General features: G+C 36.1%; 2 protein-coding genes across 3 annotated transcripts; one reads left to right on the plus strand and one right to left on the minus strand.

Moving 5' to 3' along the window:
• Nucleotides 1-2,557: 2,557 nt before the first annotated feature.
• LOC128549698 (asialoglycoprotein receptor 1-like) lies at nucleotides 2,558-7,234 on the minus strand. 2 transcript variants are annotated; one of them, XM_053527042.1, is made up of 7 exons: nucleotides 7,134-7,234; nucleotides 6,451-6,538; nucleotides 5,359-5,501; nucleotides 4,403-4,493; nucleotides 4,048-4,140; nucleotides 3,140-3,255; nucleotides 2,558-2,779 (listed from the first exon to the last, which is right to left on the minus strand). In XM_053527042.1, the coding sequence occupies exons 2-7, from the start codon at nucleotides 6,518-6,520 to the stop codon at nucleotides 2,747-2,749; spliced, it is 546 nt and encodes a 181-aa protein (XP_053383017.1). In that variant the 5' UTR covers nucleotides 6,521-6,538; nucleotides 7,134-7,234; the 3' UTR covers nucleotides 2,558-2,746. The 2 variants fall into 2 exon arrangements, with proteins under 2 accessions (XP_053383017.1, XP_053383016.1); XM_053527041.1 differs by having other exon boundaries at nucleotides 6,451-6,558; nucleotides 7,134-7,219.
• On the plus strand, nucleotides 7,225-14,953 carry LOC123540801 (17-beta-hydroxysteroid dehydrogenase 13-like). Its single transcript, XM_045326093.2, has 6 exons — nucleotides 7,225-7,538; nucleotides 9,944-10,183; nucleotides 10,441-10,547; nucleotides 11,459-11,596; nucleotides 13,524-13,640; nucleotides 14,564-14,953. The coding sequence occupies exons 1-6, from the start codon at nucleotides 7,329-7,331 to the stop codon at nucleotides 14,631-14,633; spliced, it is 882 nt and encodes a 293-aa protein (XP_045182028.2). The 5' UTR covers nucleotides 7,225-7,328; the 3' UTR covers nucleotides 14,634-14,953.
• Nucleotides 14,954-16,924: the final 1,971 nt, after the last annotated feature.

Below are 16,924 nucleotides of genomic sequence, written 5' to 3' on the forward strand. Positions count from 1 at the left end.
TTTTTATTTCGATGTAAATGAGATGTGAAACAAAAAATTGTAGTCCTGTTTGGCGCCATATAACCTATACTGTGTTGGTGCGCCGTAAACCCCAAATAAATAAATAAATAAATAACGTCGTTTGAAACGTTTTCCCCTTTTCCGGCTCTAGTGGTCATGTTTAACGGGAACGAAATAATTTTAACATTCAGGTAGATCACTACCTAATCAAATGTAAGCCTCCGCTGGTCAAGTAGTCCAAATATAAATAGTGCTAATCTTTCTCCATTTTCTCGTGCCCTTTCTCAATAGCATCGTGATTTCTTTTACTCTACCATGTTTCAGTATGTATCACTTAGCATTCTATTGAAATCGGCATGTTCCTATCGCATGCTAGGTAAAAGTGGCGGCGTAAGAATTTAATGTATCGAAAAGAGAAATTGAAAGAAGGGAAAAGGAGTAAATTCAGCGGGATGTATTTAACGAACTGTTGTTTTCTTATATAAAAGTTAACACCCCATTTTCGTTTTTTTTTCTAAAGTAGCGGTATAGTTCTTTATGGGATTATAAGTGTCTGAAAATCTGATATGCTAGAAAATGTCGAAACGCCGTTATAAAGTAAGTGAATTTTATACGAAATAAAGAACAGCCGGATTAAGTAGTGTTCAGCCTTTCGGCAGTATGCACTGGCTCTGCTCTACGGCAGCAGGCACTGGTATGCGGCAGCAGGCACTGGTATCCGGCAGCAGGCACTCATAGGTACTGGTATCCGGCAGTATGTATTGAAATCCGGCAGCAGACACTGTTATCCAACAGTAAGCACTAGTATCCGGCAGCAGGCACTGGTATTTAGTAGCAGACACTGGTATCCGGGAATAAACAGTAGTTACTGGTATCCGGAAGAAGTTATTGGTATCCGGAAGTAGACACTGGTATCAGGCAGCAGGCATTTGGCAGTAGGTATTGGTATCCGTCAGTAGACACTGGTATCCAACAGTAGGCACTGGTATCGGGCAATAGACACTGGTGTCGGGCAGGAGACACTGGTATCTGGTATCAGGCAGTATACACTGGTATCGGACAGTAGACACTAGAATCCGGCAGTAGGTACTGGTATCCGACAGCGGACACAGGTATCGGTCAGCAGGCACTGGTATCCGGCAGTAGGTACTGGTACCGACTGCTGGTACTAGTATTGGCCGGTAGGCACTTGTATCCAGAAGTTGGCACTTGTATCCGGCAGTAGATAATGGTATCTGCAGTAGACATTGTTGTCTGTTAGTATGCACTGGCATCTGGCAGTTGGCACTGGTATCCGGCAATAGGTACTGGTTTCCGGCAGTAGGTATTGGTATCCGGCAGAACAGGTAAGGTTGTCTCAAAGGGTAAGGTGTTGTTATGTTTTCTTCAGTCTATTTCTCTTTTCTCATAAATTTAATTTCATGCAGACATACTCACTATTGAAGTACAGTTTTTGAACTGTAACCTAACACTTTCCTGTACCTTTCCCATTCGGAGTTTTTGTGATATCTAACCAGTTGTACACACTTTTAGCTTTTGTTGCTGCTCTTTTCATATTGGATTAGTTTGTTCATAATACGCTTTTTAAATTCATGTCCTATTTTACATACCAAGGTCAGATTCTTTAAATCATCATGTTAGAGGACCATATGCAAGACTGGCTATACCCAAATATGTTATCCTTGTTAAATAAAGTTATTCTTCTGTATATCATTATATTATTTATAATACGTACAATCGGAATAATTTGACAGTCATCCGAGGATCTTACCTGAGACATTATCTTTAAATCAGACCTACAGAATCTTACCAGAAGACTTTTTTCAGTCTCCATTGTATATCTGTACGAATCAGAACAATTTGAACAATTTTAATACTAGTATATAGTAACCGAAAAAAACATTCCTATATAATATAATCATTTCGCAACTGTTCCTGCAGTTTCTGACTTGTACACAATATAGGGAAAAGTGACCGTAAACACTGGCGACCATGGATTTTGAAGAATTTACTACCATGAAAAAATATTGATAGACGGAGTAATATTTAACAATGGACGAATAATGGACGGTGTGTGAACACAATAGGCTGTACCCTGTTGAGCCAAAAATGGTACCACAGATATTGAGACATAGTTCTAAACGTAACTGCCTGCGTTTGTTTCCAAACGTTATGCAGTCATATGAGATAAGATGTGTTATACAGTACGTTGCTCATGGAAACGTGCGTCAACCATTGACGTCAAGCCTTAAAAGTAAAAAGGTAATACAAACACCCAAAAATTGTTCCGAACAGGGATTTTCATTGTATAAAACTCAACATATCAAAGTAAAACAGTTGTCCTGTCGAAACAGGAAGACAATTTAGACATTGTCTCATAAAAACAAACATTCCTGTGACAGTATAACAGTTACATGTCTGTTACCTTGTTTATGAAAAAAAAATACCATAGATTTGTGCGTATTTTGGGGGTTCTTTAAAGTCATAATTTGACTTCAATAAAGTTTGATGATTTTTACAACAATTTGTTAACAAGACTTAACAAAATGTAACAATGTACCGGTATCGTATATATTGCAATAAACGTAACATATAAATTGACGTATTGACGCGGTAAGATGATTTCAAGCTACCCAAATTAAGAATGAAAGGAGGTTGCATTGAATTAATATAAAGTAATATAGCATGTAAACGTTGTAATTTTCCCCAAGACGTTCAGAACATCTTCCGTATGAGTCTAGTAGCTTTATCCCAAAATTTCGTTTTCAACGTTCTCTCCCCTGTAAAATAGAAAAATGAAAAAATGACCATGAAAAGTGAGCCGTTTTTACAGAAAACTTTAAATTTTATACACATGGTATGGTTTAACAGTAACAGTTAAATGTAACAATTATATTTATTTATTTCATGTGGTATGTAAAATGACATAAAGATTAAATTACAAGAGATGTGAGTATGTTACAGTCAGAAGTTATGCGCATCTTATTAATCTATTGCGGTCTGAGATGTCTTGATTTCTTTCTATTTGTATCAAGTTTTTTGTTTGTTTCCAAAATGTATCATGGGGGATAGATCAACATCGTTTTTTTTTTTTTTTTTTGTTTCTGTTATTTACGAATATAGTATTGCAGGATACTTTCCTTTTCTCGCATATTGGTCGGTAAGACTGCGAGCATGGGACGTCGTTCCAGGCAGTAACCTGTAGTACTCCGCAGTTTTCACCACCGGAGTTATTTGGTTCTCCTGGATTCCAATCTAAAATGTATATGTATTGTAATAGATGCTTTTCACATAGCACAGATTATCTCACCTGGCTACCAGTTTAGGGTCATTCCTGACATTAAATCTGCTACAAATCAGACAAAATTTTCCCAAAATGTTTGTGAAATTCTGTTGACTAATTAAAATCTTTTTTGTGTTGTTGGTACATATGTAATCTTTACACGTGTCCTTATACCTTTATTGTTTTGCCGATTTTGTAAACTACCTCTATAACATAATCAACATTATGTAGAATTTTGACATCCAAAATGGCTGTCATTTTCTTGAAAGGAGATAAATATTTCAAAAGTCGGGAACTATCTATGCGGACAACATTTCTCTAACAGAAACGCTACTGCTCAATTAAATGAAGGCGGTATAGCAAAATAAGCCATCCTTTTAACAGAAACATTTAATATTAAACACATTTTGATTTGCAATCATAATCATTGAGCAAATATAAATCCTGTTGCCTATCCAGAGTAATAAAATTGGGTGAAACTCGAGTCCCTACCTCTTAAACAGCAATACGTTTGACTTAAGGACCGAAGTGAACCCAAAATGTCACTCGGCAACTTCCGTGTGATTACGTATTTTTCGGGACCTATTTCGGCATTCTTCGGCTATAACCGAAAAAAGCTGCGGAGAATGTCTCAGTCGAATATGGAAAATACGTAATCGAACAGAATTAATTGTCAAAGACGTGACGTAATACAAGTTTAGAAATAAATCTGCAACTGCCTATAATTGTCAAAATTTCCTCGAACTGCCACAGGCATGGTTTACCTGTGTATGCGGGCTTTATGTCAGTGTCTAACCATCTCCAGTCACCTTCGACAATTTCATCAGTTAGTCCAATCCACCATCTTTCAAGTGGACCTATTTTAAAATTTAATAATTCTGTACAAATATATCAAAACTAGAAAAAGCATATTATCATTAAAAACGCACGATATTCAGGTAAATTATGTAATGGAGAACATTTAACAAGTAACAGGAACTTTCAACAAAATACTTTTGTTCAGAATTCATCGGAGAAAAACAATGAGTTCGACAGGATGTAACCTGGCGTAATATTTCTGTTAACAAAAGAAAAACACAAAATCGCATTGATATTGTAATGGTTGTTTGTATTAATTACCTATAATATACCTGACACGGTCTTTGATAAATGCATTCTCTAAGGCAGAATCGACATGAACTAGGTGTGACTCATGAATCTGGCAAAAATGCTGAAAAATAAAACGTTTGATTAAACAAGAGATGTATTTTATTGTAAAAATGCACATTAAGTTTGTGTTACAGGATAAAAGACGCAATGTTGAAATGGTAACTAGTTTAAGATAGCGTGTTCAAGATTTTGGTGCCATGGTCGTTTTACCATCGCCTCATTTAAATGAAAGAAAATCGTCATATCACACAACTAAACGAAATTATTATATGACTCCTGATACAAATAGCCAGTGCATAGTGAGCGCTATATGATTGGTCTATGTATAACACGTGTTTACTGGGATAATAAGTCAAACATTTAGAAATAAAACTGTAAAAAATTAATTTCTTATGCCATGTAATACAACACTTATTGAATGGCTTGACGGTCGGTAAGTCGATACTAATGCCCTAGGTCCGAAGGGTCGGCAAGTTATTCAGTAAGTAGCGTATACTGTTGTTGCTCAGTTAGAGACATAACTTAACGTTAAAATGTATAAACCGAGATGCCTTCACCATGTGATAAACGTTAGTCCCATATTTTGATAAGAAAAAAAAACAAACATTAAAGCAAAACCAGATCATACAAAAAAGGTTGATATACATGAAAATCAGACAGCGTATGAAAGAATGTTGATTTCTCTACAGAACAATTGTCTGTTTACTAATGTATGCATTGAATTTTGAAAAAAGGACTGAATAAAGAGCCACACTTTCGGACAGTTCATTGCTATTTTCAAAGGACTGTTACATATCTTCATTTTGATGCATTTGCAATATTGCCCCATTACTAGATTTTCACATAACTAGGCTGACGGTAGAACATGTATTTGACAAGAAGATTATTAACACATCTATTCACAGTAAACAAAAAAGTTCATTTACGGCGGCTTCTGTAAAGCTGTAATTATGATGTACAAACAAGTAACATGATCCATCATATGCGACCCAGTTATCTCGACAACCTGTTGTGTGTGTTTGTGAATCTGCGACAAATCCACCAATGTCTGCTATAAACACGGCTGAAACTGAAACGTGTAATTTGATTTAGTTGCATGCTTTCAAGGGAGAGCAGAAAATACTTTATTCGTACTAAAATATTGGTAAAATATTAATTGTGTCTGCTTTCGAGGGAGAGCAGAAAATACTTTATCGGTACTAAAATATCTGTAAGATATTACTTTTGTCTGTGGAAACTCACACAACTTAAGGTTATTATTAAAATGAGCCGTGCCATGAGAAACCAACATAGTGCGTTTGCGACCAGCATGGCTCCAGACCAGCTTGCTCATCCGCGCAGTCTGGTCAGGATCTATGCTGTTCGCTTTCAAAGCCTATTGCAATTAGAGAAACCATTCGCGAACAGCATGGATCCTGGCTGGTCTGGATTTATGCTGGCCGCAAACGCACCATGTCGGTTTTCTCATGGCTCGGCTCAAATTATCTTCCTTCGTTCTAGTGTTTCACGGACATCTGGGAAGAACCATCAACCATGGTTCCCTCACCGACCTTCCGTAAGCTAGCTGAATGGTTCCCTCCCATCAGTATTCTACACCCTTAGCGAGATTTCGAACCCGGTTCGGTGAGTGCATCTGATAATTCAAAGTCGGCGACTGATGTTGCTATAACAATTTGCAATATACACTAAACAATAAATTCATTTAAAACTCCATTCATTCAAAGTTGTGATGGCTTTCCTTAGATATCGACATTATAACTTTGATGTCTTTTATGCAGGACCTATAATTATTCTATTGCGATCTTTGGTTAATGTCGCACTATCATTTTCAAATATGGGATTTGTAGAACTGGCCATAAACAGTAGTGAGTGTCCGACCGTACCATGCTCTGCTACATACACATACTTTTTACAGCAAACTAATGTCTCGTATGTGCATATTATTCTGCAATAACACACATATACCGCAGAAAGAACATACACATCATTATACAATTATAGAAATAAAATGCACTTACTTATCATACAAATGTGCGATGCTATGAGAACTGCCATCTTTAATGCAGTCTGTATACACTCAAATTTCATATACAGCGAGATAAGCTTCTATAAATGTATGATAACAACTGGAAGGAAATCTTATATATGGAAACATACTACCAAAACGATGTTATCGGTCGAGTCTATCAAAACAGCGAAAGAATCCCTTACAAATGTCTATACTATAAGACATACTGTCTTTCGTTGTTTTGTCATTACCAAGTCAGAAATGAATATAATGACCGGAAACTGTTCTAGAGGGAAAGAGACTAGATTTAGACAGATAGTATGGCCTTGGAGAATATTGTTTTCAACATTTCAACAAAAAGTTGCAAAACTGCATTTTTTATACTTTAAACATGGCCAGTGATGTTAGAAATCAACTTACTGAATCTCTAAAGACCCATATTTGTATTCATTTTTTTGACACAGAAATAATTTCCGAAAAGTCTCACTTAATAAAAAAAATCCAAAACGAAGAAAAATCCGACCTACCTACCCTATTTATTTTTAGTGACCGGAAAGAAAGAATTGTTAAGGCCTAGTGAGAAATGGCGAGCCAGTCACCAACAGCCATCTGTTACCGTAAAACACTACATGTATATATAAATTGAGATCTTTTAGAATAAAAATAATCACTATCTTAGTTGAAGAATGGTACCTGAAATATTAAGTAACCGACGGGGGTCAAAATTCGAAACTTTATACCGACTCTACAACATAACGTGCTACCATCCTAACGTGAATATTATGACGTGCTATTATCACATGCACACAGATAGTCTAAGATAGATATCTGAAAGTGCTCCTGATTTCGTTTCATGTAGGTTGTAAGACACAAGAAAGTTAAGACATAATGTATGTAATTCTGGAGATTATACAAACTATTTGCTACTTGATATACTGTATTATAGAAGCTACAGTACGGATATTTGTTCCAGAAAAGAAGAAGAGTTTCGCAGGAAAACTGGTTCTTGTGACCGGTGCTGGTCACGGAATTGGACGGGAATTATCCTTAAAGTTTAGTGCCATAGGTGCCAGACTTGTTCTGTGGGATATAAACAAGGTAAAACCATAACGAAATTTATGAAATAATATCAGTATCATGCCATGACATAGTTTATCTTATGCGTATTTATATTTTCAATAACAAATCAATGAAGCTGTACACAATAATATGGAGTTTTATATGCGTGATATATTTTAGAGAGTTTGTACATTAAGTAATGGTTTAATTAAACCGATTAACAGGTTCCCAAACATACTGAATTGAAGTTTCAGTATGACTGATTAGTCTGTCCATGATTATATACATGCAATCGATAGCTAAAGTAAACACGCTACACAGTCGAACACTACATTATGACCTTAAAGTTTAGTTCTGCACTTTAATCTTTCCCCTTAAATCATGCGTCTCACACCGGCGTGTAGTTCATCACGTCAACAACACGGGAATATAGTATTTATATATATATATATTATATCAACTCAGTTGTGTCTGTAGTAAATAAAGGATATTTGTGAGCTCTTTGTGGATAATTATTGTATCTCGCTAAGACTTCAATGTGAAATATAGTCAATAACTCAACTATTACATTGATAAATCATAGTACAATGGGAGTGATATTATATTTCGCTAACAAACAGTATTCGATCTATATTAAGCATAACATTATGACTGAAATACTGTTGAAAACAGCGTTAAATCCAAAAAAAAAATGTTAACTGTACGCACAGGCAGGTGGTTAATGTGTCGGACACTGAACCCGGGGGCCACGTCCACACCATGTCACATGACACACAAGTATTGGTTTGGTTTAAATACGCTTGAAGCTTTCATCACAATTGACATGATTGAGCTAGTCTGAAGTAGTAAAAAATAAAAGATAGTATTTTGCATTTTGTATATGCATGTATTGTAACAATCAGTTCGGCAAAACACGTGATATTTAATTACCTCTTTGTTTACTATAATAAAAACTTATCAAGTTTTGTGCCGTATCTGATCTACATGAACATTATAATATATAATTTGAAAATCAATTTTGACGTTTGATGCATGTTACTATATTTGTAGCAAAAGCAAAATTTGTTCTCTTTTATGTAAAGCCAAATAGGTTTCTTTTAATCGTAGTCTTTTAGTTTATTGTTATTGGGTGTAATGTTGTATATAGGAATAAGAGGGTTTTCCAAAATAAGCTTAATCGATATCATGTTACTGCTATCGGTCGCATTTCTTGTCAGTGATTGCTATGCAGATTTCTAAGATATAGCTATATACATTATTACAAATAATTATTGTGTATCTGCTCACTGGAAGATCGGGACGGTGACCACTTTCCTTTTACAGTCACCAAACTAATGACATCTAATTTAGATGCTCTCAGATAAAATCTATAAAAAGATCATTTGGAAACAAACAACACAACTAAGCGAAACAATAGCGGACTCAGTTGGATCATGTGTGGATTGAGTTATTTCCTAGTAGCGCTGTATCCGAGGTAAATGTGTCTCAAATATTGATATTCGTTCATTTATTCATTTTTCAAAACAATTTTTTACACAATGTACGTTTCTTTTTCTACATTGTCATTACACTTACTAGTAGCGTTTTATACGAGACAAATGTGTCTCAAATATTGATACTTCTAATAATGTGTTATTAACGGCTATTAGAATAATGTCAAATTTTTCACACTTTGTACTTGTTAAGGTGTACAATATTTCTCTGGGTAAAATTCTCACGCTTCATACTCTGTACTGGAATTGATTATCGACTATGAATTGAATGACAATTTTATGTCGAATAAACTATATGTTATGTTATGTTATGTTATGGATTGAGTCTGTTCTTGAGAGGTTACATAATGTGCAACAGAGCACGCGCCCCGCCACACGGCACTAAATGACTGCTGTTATGATAGTTAATAAAAGCCGTATAGTAGAGAACACAACCAGGTAGATACAGCAGATTCAGTTGTATAAAGTCTGATCCTCAGAGAACAATATATTTAGATCTATATACTTGTCACGGTGTGGGACTTGAATATTGAAACGGGGAGGAAATGTGTAGGTGGCCGGGTAGCACAGTCGGTAGAGCATCGGAACGGTATTCCGAGGCCCTGGGTTCGAGTCCCGTTCTGGCTGCACATTTTTCTCACCCTGTGACATTTGGCGCCCAACATGGATCCGTGACTGAATATACGCCGAGATCATGTTTACCTTGTTCTCTATGCCATTAGAAATTCGAGGACGGATTCCATAAAAGCAGGGGAGTAGGCTATGTCATGGTAAAGGACTTGAATATTAAAACGGGAAATATGTGTAGGTGGCAGGGTAGCTCAGTCGGTAGATCATCGGAACGGCATTCCGAGGCCCCGGGTTCGAGTGTCGGTCTGGCTGCACATTTTTCTCATCCTGTGACATACTTTCTTAATTTGGCAATTAACAAAACATTTTTCTTAACTTCAGGACAATGTAGAGAGTGTTGTGAGGGAAATTCAAGAAAATGGTGGAACTGCAACGTCATATATTTGTGACGTCAGTAAAATAGACGAGATAAAATCTGTCGCAGACAAAGTGCGACGAGAAATCGGGGACGTTGACGCTCTTGTAAATAATGCAGGGATTTTGCATGGCGCTGCATTCCTCACATTAACAGATGAAGAAATTAAAAGAACCATTGATATTAATCTATTAGCATATTTTTGGGTAAAATAAGTTTCACTATATATTTAACCACTTTGAATCTGTTGAACAGTTTTCAAAATTGGCTAAGTGTAATAATGTTTTGCATATGATATTAATTGAGCTAGATACTAGTATGATCTTTCATAAAGGGAATGGAGAGAATGTTTACTGAGAAATGGAATTTTGTGATTTGATATCTAAGATTTATTCTTTCTAAGATCATAACAAAAGTTTTGTTAACCCTTCAAATATATTAAACCTTTAGTTTGCTTTTACAGACTTGTCGTCAGTTTCTACCGCCCATGATAAACAGAAACTCTGGACACATCGTCAATGTGGCATCAATGGCAGCTAAAAAGGGCGTGGCATACCTCACAGATTATGCGTAAGATTACATTTCAAACGTGACGTCTGATAGTTCAGTATGCGTGTCTTATGTCCATGTCATTAACCGCAAAATACGGTAACAATTAATAAAATTAATTCTAATATGGTTGTGTTTGTTAAAACACGCTAGAATGACCTCACGTTAACGTGCGGTGACATCAAAGTTTTTTTGCGACCAAGAAAGAGCGCTACCATATTTTATCTACTGTTTTAGATTAAGGGCATATTAGAATCGAAATAATTTATAGCAAAAGAGTGTTTTAACACTATTAATACACTCGGGTGGTAATACGTCGTACAAATGATTTCACTTGGGCTGCGCCCTCGTGAAATTATTACGCCCGACGTATAACCGCCCATTGTGCATAAATAGTGTTAAAACACTCTTTTGCTATAATTTGTTTCTTAAATAAAGTACAGGACTGCGTTAAAATTGAGCTATTTGAATATATGTGAATTGTTTCAGTTAAATGTGGACATTTATATAAAATAATACTGAAGGTGTTACGCGAAATATTTTGATATCCGAAAATTATCTGTGCTAATCTTTTTAGTTCTTAACCTTTAGCCTGCTAGGGGACGTGCAAGCTGATCATAGTCTACACTGTTCGCTGTTCAGTCGAACACCCCTTTGAATGATAAGTGGTACTGCCCAAATTGAATGATAGACCAGTCCATTTTTGGAATTTAGCAGGATAAAGGTTAATCTGTATGAGAAACATGATGCGCTCAGGAGAGAAACTTCTTGTAAAACGAAACTATAAAATCGTCTTGCCATCAAAACTTCTTCGAACTTAGCTCTATCCTGAGTAAATGCTTCCCAAGAAGAAAGCATCTTGTGTTTACTCGTTAAAATATCATAGTACCAAAACATTTTATTCTGATATAAGCATTACATATATATTTCAGAGCCTCTAAACATGGTGTAGAAGGTTTTACAGATGCACTGTCGGATGAAATGCGTCGGGAAGGATATGATGGGCTGTACTTTACTACAGTGTTTCCAATGTTTGTTGATACCGGCATGACAAAGTTTGCGCATGATAGGTAATGAAGTTTTATCTCTCAATACAGGGTTCACGATTTGTAATTCTGAAAAGTTACATTCACTATGTATTTCGTGTGGATAGAAAACATGCTCTCTTATTAACCTTTTCATCTTTTGCAGAGAACTTCCTTGTCTGCTGGCAATTTTGTACACTCTAGTTTGTTTCTTTTCTCTGAACATTTGCTGTCAAGTCGGTTGAATCTGCACGTGTACTCTTAGTTGTCACGGTATAGGACTTAAATATTAAATTGAGGAGAAAATGTGAAGGCGGCCGGGTAGTTCAGTCAGTAGAGCATCGAAACGGTATTCCGAGGCCCCGGGCTCGAGTCCCGGTCTGACTGCACATTTTTCTTACCCTGTGACATTTGTCGCCAAACGTGGGGCCGTGACGGCATTACAGTGGTTAGTCCATGACGCCTGTAATTGCTTTATTTCTAAAGAAATCGCTGAAATATGGTGGGGAATATGTCACCGTATAGGACTTGAATGTTAAAACGAGGAGAAAATGTGTAGGCGGCCGGGTAGCCTCCAGTAGAGCATCGGAATGGTATTCCGAGGCCCCGGTCTCGAGTCCCAGTATGACTGCACATTTTTCTTGCACTGTGATATTTGGCGCTAAACGTGGGGCAGTGATGGCATTACACTGGTTAGTCCCTGACGCATGTTAATTGCTTTATTTCTAATGTACTCACTGAAATTCGAGGACGAATTTCAAAATGGTGGGGAATATGTCACGGTATAGGACTTGAATGTTAAAACGGGGAGAAAATGTGTACGCGGCCGGGTAGCGAATTCGAAAGAGCATCGGAACGGTATTTTGATGCCCTGGGTTCGAGTCCCGGTCTGGCTGCAGATTTTTCTCGCCCTGTGACATATCAATCCAGAAGTGCTGTATTAGGTTGCATTGCCTTTATTAAAGATATTTAGAATATGCGCTTTTGAACTTTAACCTTTTGCCAGCACTTTTCTGGTTTTGACAAATGTCATTCATTTCACCGCCTCCAGGGGACCTAAGGAAACAATGGTTATGGCTGCTGACATAGAATCGCTTGCCTCGCGCATCGGTGTGGGTTCGAGACCTCGCCTAGGGTGTAGGATTCTTCATGCAAGGAAGGAATCCAGCTTGCTAATAAAGATATGTGGTTATACCCAAACGCCTGTCCGTATTGAAACAATGTCTGGGGGTCTTTCTCCACCATCTTAAGCTTGGAAAGTCACAGTATGACCTAAATTGTGTCGGTGAGATCTTGAAATTAACAAAATACCAGTTTCGAGGACTATAAGTTTGCACTCCGTCCGTTAGGCTGTCCTGTCTTTACCGAGACAAGTCAGTTGCTAGACTTAGACTACTGGCTCGACGTTAAAGGTCACACTTGGTGGTGATTCTTCCTTTTATCTGGTTCAAAACTTCCTTTTGAAATGGAATGATATTTAAATAACTTGTCGGTAACATACTTACACCATTTACAAGTTGTTAGAATATCAGTAATTTATGGAAAACTGCATAGAATTTCTAAGTTGTAAACTAGGTAATTTTATTGAATTTTCGGCTTTATTTAAAGGTCAGGTATTTCATTGTCTAATTACCGATGATGGGACTTTAGCTGGTATCACTTCATAAGTGTCTTTCATTATCGTAATGTTGCTTTGCCGTTATTTCCATATCGTACAAATGTACCTTTGCCATTAACTAATATAATATAGCTCTATCGCCATTTGGATTAAAGCTCGTTTTTGTATGGCTTAGTGCCTTTAACTAACGTAATATATCATACTAGAGTTAATGCAGTTTTGTCGTCATTTGTATCACGGAACTTCCCTATATGCTCAGTAGCTTTATCTAGCATGATACTTTAGTGCCTTTGATACATATAAACAAATTGATATGCGGTTTCATTTATATGTCTTATATAAAACATATTGTAGATTGAGTAAGATGTTGAGTCCAGCAGAAGTTGCTTCAGCAGTTGTTGAAGGAGTTCAAAGAAATAAGAAGTCGGTATACATTCCTTCAAACCTCGACTGGAGTGTAAGAATTGGAGGGTACGTATATTTTGAGTTATATTGGTTTGAATAATCGAAGTACAATGTATATATGATATAAGTTCACAAATTGTAAGGTGTAGAGGATATTATATAACTTAAATGTAAAGTGAAACTTTGAGGATGAGAGATTTTGTCATGCATAAAATTCGTCCAATTTAGGGACAGACGTTCGTTTGTCTTAATTTAGAAGAAAAAGTTTGAAAACTTCTAGTACGCAAAAAAAAAACCAACATTTATTGCTGCGACCACTGCCATTATTCATAAATGTATGTAAATTAATACATTTTTCTCCCGACTTCTCTTTTTTTCTCCCGATTTCTCTGTTTTTCTTCCGATTTCTCTTTCTCCCGATTTCTCTTTTTTTTCTCCCGATTTCTCTTTTTCCGATTTCTCTTTCTCCCGATTTCTCTTTTTCTCCCGATTTCTCTTTCTTTCTCCCGATTTCTCTTTCTCCCGATTTCTCCTTTTTCTCCCGATTTCTCGTAGACAATGGGAATGGTCAGCTTCGTATCAGCTTCAAATGTTCTTGCTGATTCAAACTGAAAACCATTTTAGAATAAGCTTATGTCAAAGTGTTTATCTAAAAGAACGGAGTCCTTTAAAAAAACTGACGCATATTGACACTGGTATACGAAATATGGGCAATCTCATGAAAAGCTATAAAGTTAGTGGTATCTAGTACCCTTTATGTATATACGTTAGTGGGCTTTTAATTAATGAATAGGGGTTGCTCTTCCCTTTTGCACAAAATAGTCGATACTTCGCTTGGGAAGGAGAATGTTCTCCACCAGATGGTTTGTGGAAGGTCATGGTTATACTGTACCTGCAGAAATGTTTCGAAGAGCACCATATGACTTAAACTGTGCCGGTGCGACCTTAACCGAACAAAACAAACTAATTATCCATTTATATAATTTCAGCTTATTTCCACGCAAGTTTGTAGATGAACCAACAGATTTGATGTATCGTGGAATTGACCCACAGAAGTGAAGATACCTTGATATTTAACATAATGTCATGGTGCTTAGAGAACAGATATGCAGATATGTTGGTTGCCAAGTTACACACCTCTACCTGACAGTCGAATACTTTACTTTGTGTTTTATTTAACTAATCACCTGACATTCATAGTGCACAGTACTGTTCTTAAAATGTATCTAAAACAAATCATTCATTTAATAAACGATCATACCAAGACATTCTCCTTTGAATTAAAAATGATTACAAAGAAAATAAATAGCCCGAGAGGAAATTTTCATTAGTGCTATGATATGATGATTGCATAATAAATAGTTTAAAGTACTGTAAAATCATTGTTATTTCCTATTTTCATACAGAATCAAGTATATTGTAGTTCAGTTATCGAAAACATACTTTACAAATAAATGTTATTTGTGTTGTCACGGAAACAGAAATTCCAAAACACTACTGCAGCATGAGAATACGGAGGTTCGAAAATAAAAGGGCCCGTGATAAAAGCAACCGAAAAAAATGATTAAATTATTTTTTAGTAAAATCATAATCTGTCTCGAAATATTCTAATGTAAGATTTAAAGTCAATGTTACTAATAATTTATCACATAAATGACATAAAATAGACACGCCTTCATACTGCTATCGAGACGTTCTTGACTTCGTGTCTTTAAATGCTTAAATATGGCTTTAAAATTACTAGAAGCACTGCAAGTCTTGGACAAGTAGATTAACCCACGTGACTTTTGGATACCGTACATACGGAGAAAACGTCTCGATCATTTTGCCTGTATTTTCCTTATTGCTTCCTTATTATTTTCATTTAAGAGTGCTTTCCTCCGCAAAAAGCGTCTGCCATCAGTTTATAGTACTTTTCTCAAACACCACGCCCAACTGATTTTTGTGGAATAACTATGTTTATAACATACACACGTAGGTTGATGTAAGTAGTTGGGCGAAGTGTTTGATAAAAGTACTGAGGACTGATTTCAGTCGTTTCGTGCGGAGGGAAGCACTTATTTTGATGTCTTCGACGCACTTTATTTTATGAAAATCCGTCAAGTAAGAAGGAAAATATCCTGAATATGACGTTTTTTCTATGTATACGTTATCCAGAATTCATGTAGGTTGGCCATTCCGTGGAAAAATGAAGATAATTTCTTCAGACTTTCATATTTGAAAAGTAAACGAAAGTTTTTCATGAATATTTTGTTACCTTAACTTTGAGTTTATGTCACTAGTACAGGTTTGGTCAAGGAAAGACCAAGATGTATTATGACGTACTGGAAGTGATACTGTAGACGGTAAGGTTGTCGAGAGTTGTTGACTTTATTGTTAATCGCTTACAGTTTAATAAACATTCTAAGCCAAGGCACTTATACTAAAGTGATATAACCTGTTGTCTTCCGAATGGCCGAAAAATAACTTGTTCAGATAATGTACGATCTCTATACATGTACTTAACAAAATAAGTTGTGTTATGAGTCAGTGAAATACCCCAAGACTAGTTCAGAATACCTAATTATTGTATTAAAAGCAGTCGATCTGTTAAATCTTTATAGTCTTAACAGTACAGAAAATAAGTTAAGTTGAAATTGTACAGAGCATTCATTGAAATCACCAGACCCTGTGTTCACAAAACATTTTTCGGAATTTGAGTTTGAAATTTTAGTATCAATTTTACTACTAAAACTTAAAGTTAAATTCCACCTGAGGCTGACCATCAATACTGAATAGCCACTTGAAAATAGTTATTAACTTAAAATCTAGTTTTTAAGCATGCTATTTAGATATCGATGACAAATAAAGTTTCATTATCAAACTCAGCTGGGACTGAAAATGTTTTGTGAACATGGGGCCTGGTTATCGCGTCTCATAATGAGCATAATTTATGTTTATTATTGTGTTTATTGCAGGAAATACATTTTCAAATCTGAAAGCTTTTCATCGCCTCTCTTATGGTCTGCATATTGTCACTAGTAATTGCTATAATTGACTATTCGACGAATAGGTAGAGCTACTGTACTTGCCCATTTGACAGCGTTCTTGAAGATGGTCTGTACTAAAAACTTTACTATTTGGAGTCAAAGGGCAAGGTTACAGTGACTCAGAGACTGAAAATGGTTTCCACATTTTATGTCTTAAAGTACAAAGCCATGGCTTTCAGACTTCTTCACACGATGATTAAGTACCACTAGAAAAATATCCCTACTGATTTTAGGGTCAGTGGTTCAAAGGTTAAGGTCACAGAGGCCTTTCTTAAATTCTGGATTTTTCTTTCGATTCCGGGCTGTAAGTCCACAAAGTAT

Source organism: Mercenaria mercenaria, chromosome 16 (genome assembly GCF_021730395.1).
Source record: "Mercenaria mercenaria strain notata chromosome 16, MADL_Memer_1, whole genome shotgun sequence".
NCBI lineage: Eukaryota > Metazoa > Mollusca > Bivalvia > Venerida > Veneridae > Mercenaria > Mercenaria mercenaria.

What these genes read in the sequence shown, in the direction of transcription:
- LOC128549698 (XM_053527042.1), bottom strand. Translation starts at nt 6,520, where the DNA reads ATGAAATTTGAGTGTATACAGACTGCATTAAAGATGGCAGTTCTCATA. An exon ending in CCGTGTCAGGTATATTATAG is followed by an intron (nt 4,141 to 4,402) that starts GTAATTAATACA and finishes ATTTTAAAATAG; the next exon opens with GTCCACTTGAAAGATGGTGG. An exon ending in GACCAATATGCGAGAAAAGG is followed by an intron (nt 2,780 to 3,139) that starts AAAGTATCCTGC and finishes CTATTTTACAGG; the next exon opens with GGAGAGAACGTTGAAAACGA.
- LOC123540801 (XM_045326093.2), top strand. Translation starts at nt 7,329, where the DNA reads ATGTATGTAATTCTGGAGATTATACAAACTATTTGCTACTTGATATAC. An exon ending in GCATACCTCACAGATTATGC is followed by an intron (nt 10,548 to 11,458) that starts GTAAGATTACAT and finishes TATATATTTCAG; the next exon opens with AGCCTCTAAACATGGTGTAG. An exon ending in TGGAGTGTAAGAATTGGAGG is followed by an intron (nt 13,641 to 14,563) that starts GTACGTATATTT and finishes ATATAATTTCAG; the next exon opens with CTTATTTCCACGCAAGTTTG.